The sequence below is a fragment of the Dermacentor variabilis genome, chromosome 8 (genome assembly GCF_050947875.1).
Source record: "Dermacentor variabilis isolate Ectoservices chromosome 8, ASM5094787v1, whole genome shotgun sequence".
NCBI lineage: Eukaryota > Metazoa > Arthropoda > Arachnida > Ixodida > Ixodidae > Dermacentor > Dermacentor variabilis.
The window spans coordinates 106,350,474-106,367,675 of record NC_134575.1 but is presented as its reverse complement, the minus strand read 5'-3'; the positions used below and the strand labels follow the sequence as shown (position 1 = coordinate 106,367,675).

Here is a 17,202-nt window from a genome sequence, read left to right as displayed (position 1 = left end):
AGGTTTATTCTCAGAAAAAAAAAAAAAAAGATACTGGCAACCGATTAACTAAAGCGAATATTTAGAAGCTCTGGTTGTCAAAAATGTGCGCACACCGAAATATTTAGACGCGACTTGCTTTATTACAACTATCACAGAGTACATCTGATGCGAATGTAACCATTATGATGGCACAAAGGCGTGTACGCAATTCTACTTTTCGTGCATGGATTCAGCCGCAGCCAACGTGGTCGCAGTAGATGGCTATTGTGTAGTGGAAGACACGGTACACCCATCGGTAGAGCTTCCTTTGAGTGACGTCACGGTTCCCAGAAGGCTCTGCGCGCACACACACACGCTCGCGTCGTCCACAGCCTAAGCCTATCCAATCTGATCCGAGCCAAAGAGCGCAATCCGAACGAAAGTTGGCCATCATGGCGGAAATCATAGCCCAATCCGTATCTGAAGACTACTCAAGCCACCAGGCACTGGTCGCGCACGACGGCGAAGTCGAGGTGCCGACAGTCTACGAGATACGTTTCGCCGACGACCCGACCGAAAGCACACTACAGAGGAAATGTAAGTAGCGAGCCCCCCGGTCCGAGCCCGTCCTCGACCGTTTGGCGCCATTTGCAAGGGTTCGCGTTCCCCCCCTTTTTAGCTACGTGCAACCGTCGCGGCAGCTTTCGAAAAAAAAAGTCGCTTTGCATGTGGCTTGCGAGCTTTTCGAGCGTCTCGCCTTGCTTAGGTAGCGGCTTAGACGGCAGCGGGTCCGAGCGCACGAAATTTGATTCTTGCGTTTGAAAGCGAACGCGCTCAACAACTCGTGACGTCGTTATGTCTGTGTGTGTTTCTCTTCAGGGTCGCCCGCGGTCACCGAGCAGTTCATCCTACTTCGGCACGAGAAGCGACGCTTCTTCAATGGCAAACGAAACACCACCAAGGCATTGTACCAGTACGTCGCTGTTGCGATTCCTTTTTTTCCTGTTCGTTCGCCCTTTTGCTAGCGCGTGACATTGGTTCGCTGGCCTGTGTGTGCCTTTCGATGAACCATAGTACGTGTTCCGCAGGCAAATCCTGGATGAAATCGGCCTCGGAGGCGTCGTGTCGGCCGACCAGGCGCGCAAGAAGTGGAACAACCTAATGGCCAAGTACCGGGTTGAAAAGGCGGAGATTGTAAGTAGCGTCTTTCGTCGATTCCGCGTACAGACGCTGAAATTTGCGTGTGAATGAGCGTCGATTTTCGATTCATCGCCGCATTTGAGGATGCTTTCACTTTTGGGTGACGGAGCGCCTTGCGTTCTTGCCCGCTGACCAGCCAATCAGCACTTTCCAAAGTGAACCAACCATAACACGATTTTCCTTAAATTGTTCGTAAATGAAGCGGATGGAGTCAAGAATAGCTGTTGTGGCCACCTAGACTGGCTTGCTAGCCAGATAGTAATTGTCTTTGCAGAATAAAAATACATAATTCAGGCAAACATTTGAAAAAATATTTATGGTCCTGAGTAAAAAAAAAAATGAAATCTTTTCATTCATTTGTATTGTACTGTCATTGTGTGATAGAGGGAGAAAGTATGCATAGAAAGGCAAGCAGGTTAACCAAAAATAGTTCCACTTGGCTACCTTGCAGGGGCTGAAGGTGAATAAATATGAATACGTGGTCCCTGTAGTTGCATTTAGAGTATTGTGAATTTATGTGCAGTTCATAAAGAAGATAAGCCCTCCTTGCTCCTGCAGCCAGCATTGTGTTTCTTTTAAATTCAGGTATATGCTTTGAGTATTTCTTAGGAACCTCCCCAAGCTGTCTAAGGAAATGCATCTGCATGTCTGTCTGGTTTTCCTGGTACACCCTTTGGAGTGTACGTTTGTCCCACAATGATAATTGTCACCTGTCTTGTTTGCATTTTTTAAAACTGTGCTCACTGCTTTCCTGTCAAGAATGCTGTGTCATGGTGATACGCATATGCTGTTTGTGACCCTGACAGTACCAGGTGCACGGAGTCAAGGGAAAGGCTCTGAAGATTAATAACGATTAATTTTTTTGAAGCAAAATATGCTTCAAGGGTGCACTTTTCTTGCACCCTTAAAAAGTATTACACCCTTTGGGGCTTAAAATTGTCCCATAACAATAATCGTCATCTGGTTTGTTTGCTTGTGTTTCCTTTCTTGAAAACTCTGGGCGCTTGCTACTTTCCTGTCGAGAATGCCGTCATGCTGGTAATGCGCATGCTGTTTGTGACCTGGAAGTGCAGGGCGGGCAGCACTAACCTATTATGACCCACAATAAAACTGCCAGGGCTATTTTCATCAATCTGAATAATGAAAGAATATCACGTCTTGAAGAAATGATTGAGAAATATTCATTGCTTCCCAAGTTACATTGCTCTGCTAAATATAGTACACTGGGTGCATGGAATTTCAGTGGCCAAGGCACTTGTCATTGTGCTCGTATCTCCTTGTATGACATTTTTTGAAGCACAAAGCAGTTCTCACATCTCCATGATGCTCAGGCATGACAAAAAATCGCATCCCAACTGCTTCCCGATTTTTTCAGGATAGTGACCATCCGCCATGAGTGTTCAAACACACATATAGTGAAGCCCAGAAAGCATGGCAGTGGCAACGCTGACATCGTGAGTGCGGCTAAGGTGTCTTTAAAGGGACACTAAAGTGAAACAATAAATCAGTTTAGGCTAATGAAGCATTGTTTGAGAACCCTGCAGGCAGTCATTTCAAAAAAAAAATAGTTTGATTATTAGATGAGAAAATGAAGGTCCAAGTATCAGTATTTGAATTTCGTGCCGAAACCCCAGCGCCGGTACGTCAGGGTGACGTCAGGGATTCCAAAGTATGTTTTCACATTTGGGCCGCGTTAGCTGAATAAAGGATCCCGAAACTTGCCATCTTTAATATTTGGTTCCTTTAGAACTCAATTTAGTCAATCTGTACCGCTATATATAATTAGTAGGCCCTAGAAGGTGCCATAAAAATCCAAGATGTCACAGCCCCCAGGTGCGGGAACCTAAGTAGGCATCGCCGCCCGTATTTCGTTCTTGCGCTTTTTCTGGCTTACCAAATGTCTTATCGTTGTAAGAGTGTGGTGTTTTTGGTGTTGTAGAACTGTAATGTACTGATGCAAAAGAAATAATTTTTCACTTTAGTGTCCTTTTAATAATACTATAGCACTGAAACGATTTTGGTGGAATATTGTTACAGGCTTTGCTAACCTACATTAACTGCAGATGTCGTTCATGGTGAAAGCATCAGTATAGTCATCATTGCCTTCCTCTTCATCCTTGTCTTCAGCTGCTTCTTGCAGCAGAGTCATGATATCACTGTCCACTTCTATGTTTTCTGCACTCTCAACTGCATCCAGAGCATTGTGCAAGAGACAAAACGGCTTCTTTCTAAAGAACTCTGTATCCATGCTGGAACACAACCAAAAAAGAGTGCCCATTTGTAAGGGCTAATGGCCAGTGTACTACGTCAAGTACACCAAACTTTCGATCCGTGATATGCTCTTTGAAGTAAATATGCAAATTCAACAGTTTGTTTCCAACATGCCTAACATGTGTACTAAACACAGTAAAGAGCACAAAGCAAATATATAAAGCAGGGGAGCAGAAATAAATAAGCGAATACTCGCTCCAACTCCTCACGAGTCCGCAGTTTTGCTGGAATTGGTATGAATGAAACAATAGTTGACCCTGTGTGGATGGATGGATGGATGTTATAAGCATCCTCTTTGGAACGGGGTGGTGGGTTGTGCCACCAAGCTCTTGCTATTATACTGCCTAATGTCCTACCTAGGTTAAAGAACCCCCCTCCCCCCACGATGAGTTCCCATAAGCAAATTTTCTGACTCCCTATTGTGAACTTTGTTTTTGTAAGTCTCAGTTTTTTGTTGCTTCCATACTTCCACCAATCTTCCCATCGCCTCTTACTAGTCTCTATTGCAGACATGTTTACTTTCCCCCTGCACTCGCTGAACCCAAGGGCTTCAAGGAGGCCAGTGGTGCCTAAATCGACTGCTGGGCAGATATCTCCACATTCCAATAAAACATGCTCCATCGCTCCCCTAGCTTTACAGCAGTAAGCACATGCTTCTTCTTCCTTATATCTCGCTTTATAGGTGCGTATTCTAAGGCATCCTGTTCTCGCTTTGAAAACTAATGAGCTTCCCTGAGAGTTATCGTATCATTTATCATTATCATATCGTTTTTCCTCTTAAGTAGTTACTCATGGTAGGTTTCTTTTCCATTGCCACCACCCATGAGATTATTTCAGCCTCTGATTTTCCGCTTGACCTTCTTTGTTGCTCACCCTACAGGCCGCATACCTGCTGATAAGCTTCCTAGTTCTTTTCCTCCACTGTGAATCAATGTTTTTCCTGTACAGATACTTCATCACTTTCCCAGCCCACTGGCGTGAATTAAACCTGACTACTATAACATCAGCTGATCCACCAACCTTTGTTTGCACATAATGGATGGCTTCAATGCTACTATCAATGAGTTCTACATTCAGGAATGTTGCAATCTTTAGCATTGCCTCGCCAAGGGTTTCATTTTCAGTGCAGGGATGCCTTTCATCTCCAAATTATTTCTTCGACTATATTGTTGCAGTTCAATCAATTGTTTTCTGAATTTCTTCAAGTTCCTTGCCTAGCTTCTTTTTTTCCGTTTTACAGATGAGGCTTTGTTTCTGCGTGTCTGCGAGTTCTTGGTGAAGGTTTACAGTTTCAAGCTTGGAACTCTTCAAAATTGTTATTAATAAAGCCCATTGGGAGGCTACTACTGACTTAACCTCGACTTTTATGCTGTTATTGGATCGGTCAATATTTCCAATTTCTGTCTTCAAGTCGGACAAAGCATCGGCAAATTTCATGGTCATTTCAACCAGGGTTTTGACCACTTCCTTTATGGATCCTGGCGCTTTTTCACCAATAGACATGGTGAAATCTCGGTGAACATCAATCTTGCCGGTTTCCATTATGTGAAGCCAAAGCTTGTCGAAACGTCAAGTAACAACCCCATAAAATGAGAGCAGTCCAGACGCTGCTATACGTGAAACAGAAAAATGAAAGTGGTCTCCAGCCCACTTGCAGATAGCAAGGGGAGCGGTTCAGCACGTGTCGATGATTTGGCTGCCTGGACCACTCTGTAGTATCCGTACCTGCTGCAAGTTGTTTATACGCATGATTTCGGTGCCGCCAGGGGATCTGTGGTCCAGTCACTGGTGTTTTCACTTGCCACATGCAGCTAGCTGTCGATACCATGGCAGGATTGCCTGCAGATGGCAAGGGGAGAAGTTCAGCAAGTGTCAATGATTCGGCTGTGTAATTTTGTAAAGAACAGAGTCTGTGACCCACACATCTGCAGTGGCGGTGCAGATGATTACATCTGTGAAACGTTGCGGTGCCTTTTCTTGAAGGTGAGATAACTGTGGGGGCGCACTGAAGGACAACTAGGTGGTCCGCAGTCTCTGGCATGTTTCATTTCAGCGTGTGCAGCACGTCTGCATGTGCTTCAAAGAGAAGGGTGCTGCCTTATCTGTTGTTGCATAGTGGTTCTGTAGCGATGGCACACCTAAAGTCATTATAAAGCTCGAGTCTAGCAACATGTATGAAACTGTGTCCTGCAGGAAAAAAAAGAGCGCGAGGGAGACCCCGTGCCTGAGGGCCTCATCTGGCCATACTACAAGCTCATGGACACAGTCATGAAGGACATTGATGGCACACTGTCTGTGCTGATGCCCTCACCACAGCCACGCGTCCAGTTCCTCCAGCAGCGATACTCCATCCCCAGCATCCAGAGCACGGCAGACGGCGAGACCCTCGTCGAGACAGGTGCGCTTCAGTCACGCAGCAAACCTTGCCGAGGTGGCCTTGAAGAGGTTTTGCCGTTGCGGGCTACTTGGCACGCAAGAATGCCCCTGTAGTTAGGGTTAGGTGCACTGAAAAAGACCTCAGGTTGTTGTAGTTTATCTGCAGCTCCACAACTGCTGTGGCTCTCACAGTTAAGATGCTGGGAGCAAAGGAAGAGCAAATGTAAATGCCCATAGAAAGTTTTAGGAATAGTGCACCCGAAGCCCCGTACCCTGCTTGCAATCTTTTGTACTCGTGAGCATTTCCATTTTTCTGTGATGCATATTATTTTTGATGCAATTATAAAGCAGCCTTGCCTTTCACAGTGCCCCTACCGAACTAAGTTAGCAAATATTTTTTTCAGTAAACAGTGTGCATCTGATATAAATCAACTTTTGGTAGCTGTTGCCAAACCTAAAATACAGTAGAATCTTTGTAAATGTATATTGCTAAAGTGGAGTTAATTTTGGTTGGTTTTGCATTATGGCAATGCAACAAAAAAACTAATTAAATGGAACAATGTTTTTTCTAATTCTTGGTAAATGAAACTAAGAATATTACCGAATATTAACAGCATTGCAAATACGCCTCTCTATTATGCCTTTCCAGAGACTATAGGGTCGATTCACTGTGGTTGTGGTACCAATGTCCGTGCGCTTTGAGTTTGCTTACTGTAACCGATGAAATGCACTCACACTGGAGGCAAAGATTAAAGTTATTGACTTCAAGAGAGGTTGCTTCACTAAGGCACCTTTTTTTAATATTTTTATTGCAGTTGCCGCATTTGTGCCATTCTAACGCGTACCTTTTTTGATTAAAAGGTGTGTTCAGATTTGCATGCATGTTACAATCGTAACTAACTATACTCAAAGAACGAAGCTGATTCTTACTTACGATCAATGCAAGGTCGTAGCTAGCCACACTGCCAGGAATGGGTTGTCTGAAGAAAGGGACGCTCGGACACATTGCAAGGTGGCCCATTGTGTGTGGAATGCCCTCCCACAGGTTGCACGAGCCTCTGGAAGTGCAGCATTTCTAGTGCAGTAAATCGAACTGAACACTGCTTTCTGTGGTCAGCGAAAAGGAGGTGCGATCGGACTCCGATGGCCACTAGCTGCTAAAATTGAGCAGTGTGTGCGAATTGTTTCAATACGGTACGTGTCGACTACGTTTTCGTTATTTAATGTGCTCGGCAGATTCGGCACCAAGTTATTTTTATATATATATATTTGGCTGGTAACATAGCTGTGCGTTACAGTCGGTGACACGGTAGAATCATGCATATGTGGTACATTTTGTTCTCTTAGCTGTAGTCAGCAGCTGCGTGCAAGTTAAGGCCTTGCCAGCAGTATTGTAATCAAATCTGCCACACCTGTTATCTGCTAATAACGTATCTGTCATTCCCAAAAGAGCGTCTTGTGTATCCTTGAGCTCAGTCTAAGCAAATGGAACTCCTGATAAGCAGAACTTATTTCTCTGGTCCCTTAAGGTTCCATATAAAAAAGGTCCCCTGTGTTTCATTGGCTTCAACGTTAGTATTTCTTGCATTTTAAGGTTGGCAAGGCTGTTAATATTACTCCTGTTGTTGAGATATGTTATTGGCTTGTAGGAGGCTACTTCTTCAGTGCAGCTGTCATTTTGCTTCTGCAGAGGTCCGATGGGGGCGAAATGCGAAAACACCCGTGTGCTTAGATTTAGGTGCACGTTAAAGAACCCCAGGTGGTCAAAATTTCCGGAGTCCTCCACTACGGCGTGCCTCATAATCAGAAAGTGGTTTTGGCACGTAAAACCCCAAATATTATTATATTCTGCAGAGGTCTACGAACCCGTGGAAGGTGGCGTGGCCCGAGCGCTGCAGTCGATGCCCACCCCACTTGCCTCGCACCTCAACTCGGCTGCGCGGAGGCGCATCCGCCGAGAGCTGACCTTTGAAGAGCGCCTCCTCAAGGCAGTCGAGGCGGGCAACGATACACTGGAGAAAGTGAGCCGCACAGTTGAGACTCAGGTGAGGAAATGCCCACCTCGTGTCGGACACTGTCCAGGATTTTTGGACTAAGGCAGAGAAAGGTGGCACCCAAATCTACCAAAAAAAACTGGAAATTTTGGGAAATTTGCATATGCTAACTTACTCACTCACAAGCACAATGATAGTATTTTCTCCACACTGATTTCACAGATGTGATATAAAGCTTGTACAGTAGTAAGTAATAAAGGGTGCGAGTGAATGTGCAAGTATGGAGGGGAGTGAGCGCCGATGAGATTGAGTGTATGCGAGTGTGAACAGGAATGAGTGCCAGTCAAGGTGAGTACGAACTGATGGTGATCAGTGATGGTGAGTTTATGTATGAAAATGAGTGACTGCCGGCAAGTGTGAATACACAGGTATGGACAAAAGTAATTGGGACATAAGAGCTGTGGTCGGACTCAGTCCCAGTGCTCTCTAGCATCCTCAGGGGGAAGCAAGAAATTGCATTATGTATGTGTGCAAACCAGCGATCACGAATCAATGCCTTCTAAAACTGAACTACAATGTACATTGGGACAAGGACAAGAAATGAAGAAGACAACTGCTCAAATTCACAGTATCATGGAGCACCAACCAGCCTGGTCTCGAACCTTGTTACCTTCTGGCAGATTTGCGGCTACCAGAGGGCGCTGTGATGCAGTTTGGTCATAGCTCCCATGTTCTGATTACTTTTGTCTTCACCTGTACATGAGTATGTATGTGAACAAGTGGATGCGACTATGAGTGCGAGTGGGCGCCACTAAGTGTGAGTAGAAGAGATTAATGCGAGTTTGCACAAGTAGGAATACAAGTGAGCACATAGCCTGCTGGTGAGTGTGAGTGAGTGTTGGCTTAGGTTTCAGTACACATTAGTCAATCTGCTTGCTGACTTAGTCGAGTTTTGCGACCTTTTCTTTTGCCCAGGGGAATGCCCTCCTGTCTGTTCTGCAGCGGCTGGCAGATGAAATTTGCAAGACGACGTAGTGCCCACTTGGCCTGCTTTTGCGATCACCACCCTGTGCCACCGGCCAGCTGTGCAGGACAGCTGGTCTTTTCATTTTCTTCAAGGGGCATTAAACTGTGTTTGTTGTTTAGAGAAATGCACCAGTCATTCCACCTCTTTTCTATGTACACATTTGAGAAAGTTTTTTGACTCGCTTGAGCATTAAAAGTGAAGTATTTGGTTGGCGTTTGCTTGAATTTGGGGTTCTCGTTTCTTACACCCTTGTGGCTGCATTTGCATGCTTTGGACACTGCTGGACCTCTGTCCTATGGTTGTGAATGCAGATAGCCGTTGTGGTCGCTTACGTTGTGAGCGCATGTAGTGTCTACTTGAGCAGAAACGCGAACAGGAAAAGAACTGACCTGAACACGGGTTAAGTGCAATTACATGAGAGTGCGACGTGCAAGCACCGTGTAGCAGATTTCTAATGTAATGTTTCTAACGCTCCGCTAGAGAAGCGGTGGACGCTCTGTCCCCACGTCTGTCATGTTATCACGCATCTGTCTTCCTCTGACTTCCATCGTGGGGCACCACCCAGACAGTACTCTCCCCCATGATCATAAAGCAGGCGCAAACGCTAGCCGACCGGGGAGCAGGAAAGGACAATAGGCAAGAGCGTGAGAGCGGTGAATAGTCGGATCGGCCGCATCTGGCTGACATTGAAAGAAATAGAGGAGGCGCCAGCAGAACTTTGGAATGGAATGTGAAGCATTTATTAACCTCTTTCTTACAATATCAGGAACTTTCAGGCTGGCATGTCAGTGATCTTGATAAGAATTTGATGGTTTGTTGCATTTAAAAGAAGGCTCAAGTCCACCAACTGAAGGAAGATTTTTTTATTAACACAAGCTTTTTTTGTGGAAAAGTTCTCAGCAGTGCAAGATTAAAAAAAGAACAAAATAACTTTGATAGTACGTGAAGTTTACAGACCTATAATTTAGCAATAGATACAATATTGTGATTCTGCACTGCACCTATTGAAACATCTTAAGTGAATGTTATTGATGTATTGCATGCCAATCTGGAATGTGTCACTAATTTGTCAGTTGGACTTTTACAAACACCCCTAAAACATTGTAAGTTGTAACCTTGCATATCGCATTGGTCTGCTTTAGATGCTTTAACAGTTGCAGTTAACAGAACTGTGATATCTGCTTTGGTGCAGAGTAATGAACTTGTAAACTTCATGTTTCTTTTCTTCTTGAATTATGTTTCAGCAATTACTGAGTGATTGAAGCCCACAATCAAAATTATGCCTCCTGCAGTTGGTGGAATTCATTTCTCTCCAGTGCAACACATTTCCATGGTTGTCCCATGTGAGCATTTTTGCATTTCACATGTAACTGAATGGGGAAACCAGAGTTGGAATGAGCAAGGGTGACAGAAACGCATTTTGAGCTACACATTTAAGTAGGCATTTCTGTTTTGATTATGAAGCATTCTTTTCTGAGTCCAGCCACCTTCTGGTGGACATGCCTCTCTTGCCGTTCTTGTGGGCCTATCTCGGCGATGGTGCAGTCTGAAGTTACATGCCGCAGGGGCGACTATTCATGTGCACTGGGGCCACCGCATATGTTCCACTAGTGCAAATATTCTGTCTTCCTTATTACAAATTTAAACGCTACAGCCTACGCTACAACCGCTACATAACTGTTCATTACACAACAGTTACATCATTCATACTACATCTGTTCTGTGTAGATCATGAATGCCTTGCATTACTAGACATCAACTACAGTTGAGCCTGTCAAATTTTTGCCGTCCTCGCTTCCCGTAAGAGCCAAAAGCAGTACTGCTCCTTGATGAACCTCTTTGATGCCATCTTGGGTCGTGGGTATGTGTCCTGTTTCATAATAATCATCATAACATATAGAACATATCATTGCCAATTGCACACCCATCACAAGATAGATTGCTAATCGCATTAATGTTGCCAATCAACTGTAAAGGATGGCTGTGCCACAGAACTATTTCTTTTCTGACACTTTAACTTCCTGTATCCTACTCTCCACACCTGCTTACTTGCCTCCTCTCCCAATAATGAAGGGTGAGCAGAGCGTACATAAAAACGCTGCCAAGGAAAACGGTTGTTGCCTTGACAAAGACAAAGCCCCTTGACAAAACGATGGCTTCAGCGACATTCCTTGTTTCATCACTGCTATTGAAAGAAGGAACCGAACACGTACGGGTGCCAAACATGTCCAGTTTCTACTTCATTTATCCACGTCCAATAGGCACTACGTTCACTGCTCCAATGAACCACCAACAAGCACGAAAAATAGCAACAATACAAATGAGACGCACAAGCTCGGCTATCACTGCTATAATAGTAATAATAATAATATTTGGGGTTTTACGTGCCAAAACCACTTTCTGATTATGAGGCACGCCGTAGTGGAGGACTCCGGAAATTTTGACCACCTGGGGTTCTTTAACGTGCACCTAAATCTAAGCACACGGGTGTTTTCGCATTTCGCCCCCAACGAAATGCGGCCGCCGTGGCCGGGATTCGATCCCGCGACCTTGTGCTCAGCAGCCCAACACCATAGCCACTGAGCAACCACGGCGGGTGGCTATCACTGCGTCAGCTCGTATGCATTGCACAGTTTCTCTTGCGAGTCCTTCAACTCCTATGTTACTCGCAGCAGCTGCAAAAGGCGGCAGGTGAAAAAGAGTGACCAGCACACTGGCTCTGTACAAATTGTGATTCTTTAATGCGTCACACGGTGAATTCAGCGGCGACTAGGTAATCCTGATTCATGACGCCTTCTTCCGTCTCCCCTTCTTCCTCTTGTGGCTCCTCGGTGCCCTCCATCTCGGCAGGTTGTTGCACCCCCATGCTGCCCTCTTCCATGCTCACCTCCTGCATTCAAGTAGACCGAGGCTTTGCTTGGTACAGGTGTCAAGCACAATGGGCGCGCGGCATAGAAAGCAAATATGGGGTAAAGAAGCATTGTGAATTTTACCACGAATGAATCGCATACAAAGATTAGCTTGCACTTCAGATGTTTTACATCCCCTCGTACCTGGAGTTTTTGTGCTTTACTTACAGTTGTTTTAATCAACACGAACAAAAATATTAAGCCAAGTTAGAGTGCAGGAACAGGCTTCTATTATAGCAAGTTCGTCATTCGTAGTGAGAAGAGAGCTTTTGTACGTGAGAAAATTGAGAATCAGAATGGCGCCACCTGCTGTGGACTGTGGCAACTCTCCTGCGATGCTGGCACTGGCCGATTCATAGAAAGCGGCATAGCGGGAGGTAACGTTGGAGACTACATCAACTCGTGCATCCTGGTACGATGGTTCGAATTGTGGAGCAGCTGCGGTACCTTTAGCATCAATTTCCTACCAAATGAAGTGATATATTGGCACACAGAAACCGATGATAAACTTCTAGACTAATAATTTATCGATCTAGTTTGCCTTAATGTTTTCCTTTAGTGTCCCTTTAAAACACACCGTTTTCTAGCACAAAGGGAAACAAGAACAGCTTAGAACAGCACAGACAGCACATCTACATTCTATTTGGCGTGCTTTCTCCTCAAGCCATTTGTGTGTGCTGTAGCAGCACTGTACCCGACTGATCGCGTTCAAGAATGCAATCACTTTCACGAGATTATACGCGACTCAACACCGGATGCATTGGCACATAGCTTCTAGGTACCGTGAGAAGTTACCAAGCTTGGCATAGCTCCAAGATTGCTGTTGGTCGGCCACATAATTCGACATGTCCGGTGCCAAGTCAGGTGAATCCTCACAAACTGAGTGGTGCCCCCAGAAGTCATTGCTTGAGAATACCGTCCCTGTTTTCAGCCATTTGTGTTTAAATTTTTGTTGCAAAACCACGCACCTCTCTGGAACGATGTGTACTCCCAACTGGCTTTGCTTGCAGCCTTGTTTTGTTTCTTCGGCTTTTCTTTTTAGTGCATGTCTATATTTTCTATGGGACACTCAATTGTGAGCCAGCATTCGTGCTGTCTTTCCTGTCCTTTGTTGTTGTTTTGCTTGCACTGTTTTGAATCCTCGCCCAGCTCCATTATCTCTTGCGAATACTGATGCATAGCTTGTTATGAACATTTCCAAACAAAGACTAGCTTCGTTCACAACTGGCAGATGGCGAAGGTATCTGCAGCAACCTAGAAGCTATAGGTGTTAGCCACTGATTAGTGTAAAGGCCCCGCCGCCAAGTTGACGGTTCGATGGCCTGGCGGAGTCTTGCAGAGTCCAAGACGCCAGTCCTGGACTCTGAGGGTACCCTGTATTCCACTGTGCTGTCATTTTCTCAGTGCCACCGTCGCTTCCAAAATTATATGCTGCCCTGCAGTGAATAGCACATATTACTGTATGTGAAAATTTTAATGTTTTTTTTTTAACCAGTCTTTCTGAGCTTTTTTCTGGCCCTTAAATCTCTACACTGGCATGATGAAGAGCAACAGCAGCTGTGAGCAAATTATTCTTCATGCTGCCTCTAACTTCAACGTTAACTCGGCGTACAAGGACACAGCGCACACAAAGCCATCAGGCTTCTCGGTTTGCCTAGTCTTTGCAACCATTGCAGATTGTACTTGAAAGATAGGGCAGGTGTGGCCGTGCTCAGCCACGGCTGAAGTAGAAGAGTTGATGTGCCGCTAACCTACCCCCTTCTTCCTTCTGAGTGCACACACATCACCCCGCTTCCCTCACTGTGCACGTGAGAGGATGCTGCCTTGTCAAGCCACCATCCTTCTCAGCTCACCCTCCTGCGCTTTCGCTCACACCTCCAGCATACGGGGTGCGGCTGCAATCTTGTCGCACTTGCACTTTATATGGAACCTCACGGTGAAGACGACAGCAGAAATTTGCCTGGAGTGTCCATATAATTGCTGTTGCAATAAAACTGTCATCCACCCAAGTGTAGCGCGAAACTACAAAGGAAACCCATAGGGGTTTCTCAGAAGGTAAGCTACACACATTAAGAAAAAGAAAATTTGTCCTGTTTGGATCGTACCCAGAAAAAAATGCTTTGTCAGAGTGGTTGCTCTACCATCTCAGCTAGCCAGGAGGCTGGGTAGATTGAAAAGCAAATCAATCGAGAGGCCAAAGCAAGGGGACACAATATGGCGCATCAGTTCTGTAGAAGTCTTGCCAGCAAGGCGGAGGAAAGATTACAAAAGGGAGGATTGTCATCCACCCGACTGTAGAATGTAGGGTTGGAGGGCTTTCTGTGAAACCAATATGGGTTTTCCTTGTAGTTTCTTGATACAGTTGGATGAATGACAATAAGCAATACTTCCAGTACTTCACAGAACTGATCTTCCACATTCTTTACACACCAAAGAATGCTTTGGTTGTGCTACAGGGCATCGGAAGAATAACAGCTGAGAGGCCCTTGAAAGCAGTTCGTACAAGAGCATGCATCATGCAAGAACAATTGCAGCAAGGCAAACAGTTTCGCACCATCATTGTCTCATCAGCGTTTTCTGGCAAGGACTCGTCTTCTGGCCCGCAGTAGTCGTGCTCCAACTGCACCTGGCAAGAAGCATTTTCAGCCAGTAGGGCCTGTAGAAAAGAGGGAGTAAAAAAGCATGTTTGGCTAATATGTATTGCGACATCCAAGTTCAAGTGTGAATTTCAACTGTGTAAATCCTTCCCTGGTACACACCTTAAAGGGACACTGAAGGCAAATATTATGTCGATGTGGACTATCAAAATACCATTCCAGAAACCACGCAGTGCATGGTTCGTGCCAAGAAAACACTTACTGTAAAATTTTGAGCAAGCAGCCCCTCTCAAGCAAGTCGAAATTACTGGCAAAGTGGGGAGGGGGGGGTGTGTGAAGGGGGCGCTAAGATGGTGACAACAAAATTTTCTCTGGAAAAAATTAAAGAAAAGTCGCAGTAGGTATAGACTGAAAATTTTAATAAGCCAAAGATTTGTTAGAGCTGTTCATCACCCTCAAAACAATTAACAGATTCCTCCAAGTCAGTCTCAAAAAAAAAAAAAAGTTCGCAGCATTCTGCTTGAAACCCACGGTCAAATGTTTAGCAGTAACAAGAGTTCCAATACAAGTCAAGCTGAGTTGCAGTGCATGGCTACCGGCAGCGGACAGCGAACCACAGCTTGGCCATGCTCACATCGCAGCTGACAGCGCCGCAAATATCGGCAAGTTTTCTTCTTCGTGTGAAATTATTGTGGGGAGAGGGCACGTGGGAGAGGGTAAAGCGGCAATATTGGTAACGAAACATTGCTGCTTGGGAGTGTCGGTGGTTCGTTCTGAAGCGCCATCTGCTACAGATTCAAAAGGAACCGGAAAAAGCCTGGCGAGTGATCAGCGTGAGGCTACGGGGACGCCAGCGTGTAGCCGTGACTACTCCTCTGTCACTGAGTGGCCTTGTTGCTGAGCCGCAGGGAGATGCTCTGTACTGTGTGACAGGCAGACCTTGCCAGTTGCCAGCAAGACCGCTGTCAGCTGGTGGTTCGCGAATTGCAAACGGCGTGTGGCAAGTTGCCATGTTGCTAACAAGGATGCGCCTAAAAAAAAAAGGAGAAGAGGCCATGGAAACTTTTTTCGTGACCTGGATGTGGCAGGCCAGTGTTGCCTGGGTGCGGCGCAAAGTGGAGGAGGGTGGTTGGGGGTGGAGCACTTTTCCAGAACGGCACGGAAATTTGACATTAGCAGTAAAGCTGAGGGGGCTCTTGCACGGGCAAGGGTGCTTGCTCGGAATTTTACGGCAGTCTGATTGAAAATCGGTCTGAAGGTTCCGCATGCCTCAAGCGCAATTCAAATGATCTGCCCATGAGCAAGGAGTTTGGATGCTGCATGTGCCATTGCTGCCCTTCACTGCTGTTGGTGAATAAAATGGCACCCAAAAAAAGACGTAGCCAGCGCTACGTCTTTTCTTTTTAATGTAAAACACAAAATCACAGCCAGAAACTAAGTGAACACATCGACAGCATCCCAATACATCACATGGACACGGAATTGCCTGGCAATGTGCAAAGGCTGGAGGGGTTTCCTGAACCCAATGCTAGGTAGTTTGAGAACCCCCTCTACAATTAAAGAAAAAAAAAAAAAGAAAAACCATGAAAAAGGCACGTGAGTGAGCAGGGCAGGCCCACCTGTGCCAAGTTTGTGCGTGCAAAGAGGCCACCCTCGTCATCCAGTTCCTCGTCTCCCGGCACGCACCAGGAGAAGTCGCCTGCTGGCTCCATGCCCAGTGGCGGCTCGTCCTGCAGGTCGTACCAGATGTCGCCTTCGTCGACGCACAGATTGTGGATCATGGCACAGATGGCCACCACCTGCGTTTGGAGGAGGACAACAAGCAGACAGAGACTTAGATATACAGTATGGTACCCGCGACAGCCTGAAGTCGTTCACCGAGAAAAGGAGTTTAACAGCATGGTCACCACCTCATGGTGACAACACTTATGATGATGTGACAATGATGAAGATAGTGGCACGGCAAACATGCCGTTGCTGAGCCTCCTCAAGGCATGTATTCAGAAGAATAACAAATCGGTTCTGTCTTGCTTTCCATTACCACTAGAACAAATATATGGACACTTCAAGGAAATTTTTGCCATCACTGTGAGGTTCCATATATATTTACATATATGTATGCTATATGCCATGCCATGCTATATGACATGCGATATATGCGGGTTATATTGCCACACTATTCTATCACTAAAGTTGCTCATACCAGATCTTACATTTTTGACAAAGTTGTTCCTCAGAATTTTGAGAATGGCAGCCCACAAACAAATGTCATGAAACAAAACACCGACAGCACATGCCTTTCATCTTAAATCTTCTCAGACTTAAATATTAAAAGTGCAAAACAATAACAGAGCTCAAATCCGAAAATGATGTAATTATATTGCGCAGCTGTGCACTACCTCTGGGATTGGCACAGGAGAGAGGTTTGAAGCATGCCCGATTCGGAAAAGTGGTCGCAATGTCGCTAAGGAAGATGTTTGCTTTAATTAATAAACATAAATAAAATTGTCTGATGGCAGGATTCAAGCAGAGGACCCCTAGCCCAACAACTAATTTTATTTAGCTTACATTTACTTCAATTACCCCCACTACAGCTACGAGTCTTACACTTCGTACGATATTATAACATGCTGCTATTGCATTCATTGCTAGGCCCTTATGGTGAAACCACAATTTTTCTGGATGGTCATCTACCTGTCGGCCTAGCCCACGACACGTCCCAAGGGCTGTAAGGCCTTGTTTTGATGCCTATGGCGTGGTGATCCGGACGTCATCCAAACATGCAACACTTTCGGCCAACCGGGTCTGCCACCGAGGGAGAGAAAGGAGCCGCTACAATGGGTTTAATTTTTTTACAGCACTAATTT

General features: G+C 45.4%; 1 protein-coding gene across 1 annotated transcript; it reads left to right on the top strand.

Moving 5' to 3' along the window:
- The first annotated feature begins 344 nt into the window (after positions 1 to 344).
- On the top strand, positions 345 to 9,053 carry LOC142590514 (uncharacterized). Its single transcript, XM_075702700.1, has 6 exons — positions 345 to 558; positions 841 to 934; positions 1,050 to 1,155; positions 5,626 to 5,830; positions 7,663 to 7,853; positions 8,778 to 9,053. Exons 1-6 carry the CDS (start codon positions 414 to 416, stop codon positions 8,835 to 8,837), a joined length of 801 nt encoding a protein of 266 aa, XP_075558815.1. The 5' UTR covers positions 345 to 413; the 3' UTR covers positions 8,838 to 9,053.
- Positions 9,054 to 17,202: the final 8,149 nt, after the last annotated feature.